Genomic DNA, 6753 nt, shown 5'->3' on the forward strand with positions numbered 1-6753 from the left:
CAATTAACTACTACATTGTAGGGCGATACAACTTGAGGCAGAGAATAGCAATATCTAATTGTCCACGTTATTAAAAAAAAAGATGTCAGAAAGGGCAAGCCGCTGATGCTCAAACCACCAAGAAGCAGAAACGTATTTAATCCAATCCAGTAACTACTATAAGTTTCAACCAAGTTATCCCAACCCAACTAATTTGGGGCAGTTAATTATAGAAACAAAGGAAATCCAGGAATTGGGTAGTTTGAAAAATATGAAAAGAGACTAAACCTCATTTAATAGCTAATACCAACAAGCTGAACTGAGTAAATAGTACTCCCTCCGTCCGAAAATACTTGTCGGAGGAATGGATGTATCTAAATGCAATTTAGTTTTAGATACATCCATTTTCATTCATTTCTCCGACAACTATTTCCGGACGGAGGGAGTATTCAATTTTAACTGATAAGAGTTGGTTACAACTAACAACATGCTAGAAGTTTCCAATTTTACTGTGAGACATCACTGTATTGATCAACAATACAAGAAAAGAGAACTATTTGAATGGAGCAAAGGAAATATCATAAATGTTTGTTTTCAGGTAATAATTCACTGGGAACAGTGGACTTCTTAAAGTTCAAACACAGCATGCACAACAAACATATGATTCAATTTATCTAACACCCATTTGAAACCTCTCAAAAGATCCAAACAACTGAAAATCACACTGATTTAACAAACATATTAGTATCACCCTTATCAGAAGTTTAGGAAAGTTCTCAGGACTACTGTTTTTATTACAGAGTTACTTACTCTGTATGTAATCATCTGAGTATTCCTTGTCAACCTTTCCATGGGCCATGGCACCAACCTGGAATAATGTGCAGACAATACGAGATTATGCACAAGGAAGCAACAGATAATAGAAAACAAATTAGTTCAATGTCAAAGCTTTTACAACTCCACTCACCACAAACACAAGAGGTTCATCATCATTGGACTTAGCAACATAGTCAAACAAATTAACTGCCTTCTCCGCACTATATGAAAGGCCTAATGACCAAAAAAATACATCAATTAGCATCCTTATCTGATCCAGATAAAGTTTTAGCAAATACATAATTTTCTCACCAATCTTCCGTATGCCAACAGGTAGATACTGGGTAACAGGATTTTTAATAACATTAAGGAGCTTCTCACGCCTCCCAACTGCAGTGATGCTCAGCTTTTGCAATAACTGTGCTGTGATGTTGTATAACTTGCAGGTCAGCATGGTTCATGAAATATATGACATAAAAGGTGAAGAACATGCACTAGTTCTAGTATTTGCAACTTACACATCAAGCCACAGAAACGTTTGAACGTCCGTGGCATGCGAACATGAGGCTTGATTTCAAACAACACTCCCTTTTCAGTCCTAACATAAACAGCTTGTAACCTCCCAGCCTTAGTTAGAGGGCTATCAAATATTGCAAGCAGTGCCTGCAAAATATTTTTGGCAGAAATTCAGAACTGTCATACTTTGTAGCTATTCAGAGACCCAAACAGGGTTGGACAACCAAAAGAGAGGAAACAAATGCTATGGCATTAGGCCGCGTTGACAACCAAATTAAATTTACTTCCCTTTGACTTACAACAGGAACTTCTGGATGGATAATACTCCCTCAGATCCAAAATAAGTGTCACAGTTTTGAACTGGGTTTAGTTCAAAACTGCAACATTTTTACGGGTCGGAGGTAGTAATAAATAAGACAGCTTTCTATTCATATTACAGCATCAGAAAGAAAATAATAATGACGGAAATTTAGAATACCTGGTGAATGATATCAGGCCTATAATCAGCTGGATTGCGATTCTGCTTCCTCAAATAATTTGCGTGATCATCCGAATTCAAGATTTGCATACCCTATAGAAACAGTTAAAAGAATCACTAAAAGTGACATAAAATAAGGGATTTTTGTTCAGTACGAGGCGTTGATCTCTTTAATCACCAGATATTGTAGAAGGAATGTAACTACTCTGGTGTAATTAGCTAACACTTGCTCTTTACATGCTAGCAGCCACTAATATTTGACCATTGCTACCTACTCATGCACAGCCCACGACATGCATGCACACAATAACCTATCCTCCAAAAGGGAAGAGAAGAAAATAATTACAGATTTACGCCTAGTGTTCACTCAAACCTTGCAAATAAATCAGGACAAAACATGTTCAAGGCTCACTATTAAATTTATTGTGTTCACTAATTCAACTGTGGCATTCTGCAAGTATGCTGCTGCTTAAGACATTAGCATCTTTTTGGGAGCCCACTCTTATACTGTTATGGCAGGGATGCTTCTGGATTCAAACAATTTCAGGACAGTGCAGCTTTTGTTCAACCTTTTCCCGTGCTCGTAAGTTAAAGTAAACTACCACATGAATAAAGCAGCTACTCGAACAAATTTCTCCAAGTCTGAATTCGACCACCAAACGAGAAATAATCGGTCACATCAGAAATAAATCACTGGTTTATTGGTCGAGAGTCCATACTAGTGTACTAGCAGCATACCTTGCCGACTTTGCCGACCTCGAGGCAGGCCCTCTCAAGTACGAAGATAGCGCCCGGCCGCCGCTTACTGTCGACAGGCTGGGGCACGATGGGGATCCCCTCCCCCACCTCCTCGGCAAAAGCCTCTGCCGCCGCCTCCCCCTCCATCACCTCCTCATTTTCCTTCACCTCTTGCTCCACCGCCTCGGCGTCGGCCGGAGGGGCGCGCGAGGCTTCGCCGCCTTCCAGCTTCCGCTTCTTCTTCCCCTTGACTGCGTACGGCCGCCCCATGTCTTCTTCTCGCTTCGCTTCGCTTCGCGCCGGCGCCGGGCTGCGGGGGTTTGAGTCACAGAGAGCCGCCTAGGGTTCTTCTCCTTTGTCCCCTTCTTTTTTTGAGGGGGTGGGGTTCTTCTTATTGTGTGGGCTCAAAAGGCACTGAGCAGAGCAACCGCACAACAACAAATAGATGCCCATCAACCACAACCAGCCCAAAAGGAAAGAAGTCTGTCAACCACACAAGCAGCCTAGCAGAGGCAGTTTGGATTCGCCACGCCCGGCCCAAATCCGAAGCGCTGACCATATGGCACCGGAACGGACGGCGCCGACGCTCGCGGGGGTGCAGGTGGGGGGCGGTTGCGGCACCTCACAGGCTCCGCTCAAACCTGCACGACGTGCCGCAGCGCTGGTGCTTGGCAATGGTGATGGTATCATGGTGCGTCGACCGTCCGGCCGGGCAGTGCGGAGCAGCCGGCTGGCGTGACGGTGGCGCACGGCGGTAAGCCTGGCAAAACGTGTACATAAGATAACCTTTTCTTGTAAGTATCAAAATAGTATGGACAGGACGCGATTGTCTCAATCGGGACAAATTGTCTGATCCCCGATTTCTGAATTCATCGATTGTGAATTTTTCACTCAGCCGAACGGTCCACTGCTAGGTTAGCTACAAAACAAAACGGCACCATCGACAGCCGAGCGCCACGAACCCGCCTTGTACGTCCGGATCGGTTGCCCGGTCAATGTCCAATCATGATTTTTTTAACCCAGACGGCCCCTCAAACCCGCCCTCAAACGCCTGGTCTGGCCAACACCCTTCATATCCAACCTAAAAATAGGGCAAGTATGGGGCGCCCTGGCATGCCTATCACGTCGGACCTGGCCCACGCTGGCCCACCCGACTCACATAAATCCTTTTCATCCGCTCGCCGAACCAAACCCCAGCCACTTCACTCTTCTCCCCTCCACTCTCATCCGGCACCCAAACTAGTCTCCTGCTCCTTCCGGTCGTCTCCAGCATGGCGGGCGGTGGATCCGAATCCTTCACCTTCAGATCTGTCGACCCCGAACTCATCCCACGCGGCCCCGAGGAGGAGATGGACGTCCGGCTTGCGCTCCACCGCGTCCGGGGATGAGGCCCGTGCACAGCTGCGCTCGGACTCCATCCATTAGGAATCCATTGCGTCCGCCCAAATAGCGCTAGGGCGGCCGTAGCTGCCTCGTCAGAGGCTGTGTGGTCCGTCTGGCATCTGAACGCGCTGTCGGACACGCAACTCCTCCGGTGGCGCGCTGATATTCGTGATGCACCATCGTCCCACGAGGCCATGGCACGACGTGCCCGCCGTACAAGGCACCGGGCGCAGGAGGCGGCGGCAGCCCTCGTGGCGGCAGACGTCGGCGAGGCGGAGTCGCATTCTCCGACGTCCGTATGGCGCATCAGTCTGGGTGCCGCAACCACATCGTGGTGGACGTCGACGGCTCATCCCAGGACGGATCTGTCATCGATCTGACGTCCACCGGCACCCAACGGGGAGGCTGCGACGAGGAAGAGTATGGCATGGGAGACGCCGACGCATTGAGTCATGTGAGTCGGCTCGTGTCCCATGCCCTACTCTACTTTGTCGGCGACCGGACCAGCATTCTGGGGAGCGCAGCCAGTCGCCGGACAAGCTCCGATTAAAGATCGCTACGTTGCATGTAATAATATGAATTTTAGTTTTCTAATTTGAGATATCCGAATATGAAATGCTTTTTTTAGGGGTGACCGGTCACTATTCGTGAACGCGTCCGCGGCCGTTTGAGGGATAGAATTTGCCAAGTCGACTGTGGATGCTTTTAGCTAGTTAGCTCTACTCATGCTAACTGGCTACATGATTTAACGTGTATTGTTAGAATAAATCCGAGGCCGCCGTCGATCATCCGAGGACCAAACAATCACACGAGCATGACACCGAGATTTGTTAACGAGGTTCACCGATATGACTACATCCCCGGGGCCTGACTATGGGCGCTCCTCCCCGTGACACCGTCACAATACCGCACTCTGGCCACCCGGCGCCGGCACACGCCGCCGGCTCCCCCTTGCGCGCATGTGATATTATGTTGGCATAGGTTACATCGTGTGTCTACCCCCGCTATATATGAGAGGCCTAGGATACAAGTGTCCTACTAGGACACAACTCCACATCATATGTAAACACGATACAACTCATAGTCCAACTGTAACCTACCTTGTACACTATATTCGACACAACTCCAACAAACTCCACCTTGGCGAATATTCTCCACCATCTTGAGTTCGTCCATGCGTCAAACTTTCATGTACATTGAACTTGAGTTTATCCCATGAGCACCGCTGCTACTCCAAGACTCCATGTGACTCCACCTGCAACTTGTAGTCCCTCCTTTTCTTGACCACAGTCAACACTCGAGCGAAATTAAGTTTCACATTACTCTAGTTTGCGCTCCCAACTTCCAAAGTATCAGTCCAACGCCATCACACACCGATCACTGACCTGCGTGAAAGTGAACAACTCACATATTGGGTGTCAACATAAGAGTTAGTTGAACTCAACATCACCGCTCCTTTCTTGACCGCTTGTCTGAAACTTGAAAGAATTTCACCGTTGCTTGTCGTCGTCCCGAGTCAAATTCGCAGTTGTCTCACCACATGTATGACCACCAGAGCCCTGGCCCGTCTCCATGTCCCGTGCATACCGCACGCCTCGCCGCTATTACCGCGTCGAGCCTCCGCTGTCCGGGTCGAGTCTCAAGGGTCGCGAACCCACACCACTCAACCCCCACTGCAAAGTACCACCGATTATCACCGACCGATGACGAGTTTCACGCTTCCATCAGACCACTGGGCTCCAGTCCGAACTACGTGTCCCTCGCTTTTCCCCTTGCTAAATAGGCTTCGATTCCCTGGATCCTTACATCGTAGCCCCTCAATCCAGCTCCACCTTCAACATGACTCCATGGTGGTTGTACTTGCCACCCCGCGCCTCGTCGACTCCAAGCTCTCATGTGCACCGTCTTGAATCAACCCCGCGCCATAGTCTTGTCGAAGCCACACAAGCCCTCGGACCTGCGCCACGTGTTTCCACGTCCCAGAAGTCGGTCACCATCAACATCACGCTCCTATGTCACTGTCGCCGATCTCACCACTGTCTTCTGTACCAACCGACTCACGTCGATCCGTCGGACTATCTAGTCCAACCAAGCCGAACTTCTCCGACTGCATGACACGCTCGAGGCTCCCAAATCGTCTTCCGCGAATTTCTATCCATCACATGATAATTTCATCTTGGCTTACATGACTTCCCGCAACGCCTTCAAGCATTCCTGTTGTGTCAACAAATTTTTCACCTTTATATGTCATAACCCAAGGTTTTCTGTTCCATAAACTTCTCCACCTCAAACATGGTATCCTGGCACCACGATTCTTTGTACGACTGACCCTGTGAAAAATTAACCAAGCTGCTTCCAAATGCGATGTCCTGCAGTCTGTGCACGTCTAACAAAGCCCAAGGCCTCCATACCCCTCTCGTGTGCAAGTAGTAAAAACTTCTCCAATTTGATTGAACCACTCACGGGAGGTCTTGTACTCCTTCGTGCTTAGCCAGATCCTATGAATTGTTGTGTCGCTATTTTGCCTGCTGCCACGCGCACAACACGATGCATGCATTGCAAAAGCCTCTGCTAATTCCGATGGTGTATCGCTGATGGATCTTTTGTTCGCTCGAATCAATCTACCTCTACGCCATATACAAGGACTCGGTCCTCTTCTTTTGGTCCAAAACAAAACTCACGTACGTAGCCCTCCGGTTCCAACTCGCCTTGGCCTGCCAGCATTGATCCATGGTCTAGCCCACATCTCGACTACACTGGCCCGCCCGATAATTATATATCCACGTACAGCTACGAAAGGGTTTACGTAATCTTCCTAAATATACTTCTCTGCCCCACCCGCC

General features: G+C 48.3%; 1 protein-coding gene across 1 annotated transcript in view; it reads right to left on the reverse strand.

The window, feature by feature from the left end:
• LOC119324536 (ribosomal RNA small subunit methyltransferase nep-1-like) overlaps window positions 1-2913 on the reverse strand; it is a 3640-nt gene extending 727 nt beyond the window's left edge. Inside the window, exons 1-6 of the mRNA XM_037598318.1 lie at window positions 2528-2913; window positions 1790-1882; window positions 1314-1458; window positions 1108-1218; window positions 947-1029; window positions 790-847 (exon numbers count right to left, since the gene is read on the reverse strand). Of these exons, the coding sequence (XP_037454215.1) occupies window positions 790-847; window positions 947-1029; window positions 1108-1218; window positions 1314-1458; window positions 1790-1882; window positions 2528-2797 (760 nt within the window). The 5' untranslated portion in view covers window positions 2798-2913. The remainder of the gene's footprint in view (window positions 1-789; window positions 848-946; window positions 1030-1107; window positions 1219-1313; window positions 1459-1789; window positions 1883-2527) is intronic.
• Window positions 2914-6753: the final 3840 nt, after the last annotated feature.

This window comes from Triticum dicoccoides, chromosome 6B (assembly GCF_002162155.2).
Source record: "Triticum dicoccoides isolate Atlit2015 ecotype Zavitan chromosome 6B, WEW_v2.0, whole genome shotgun sequence".
Lineage (NCBI taxonomy): Eukaryota > Viridiplantae > Streptophyta > Magnoliopsida > Poales > Poaceae > Triticum > Triticum dicoccoides.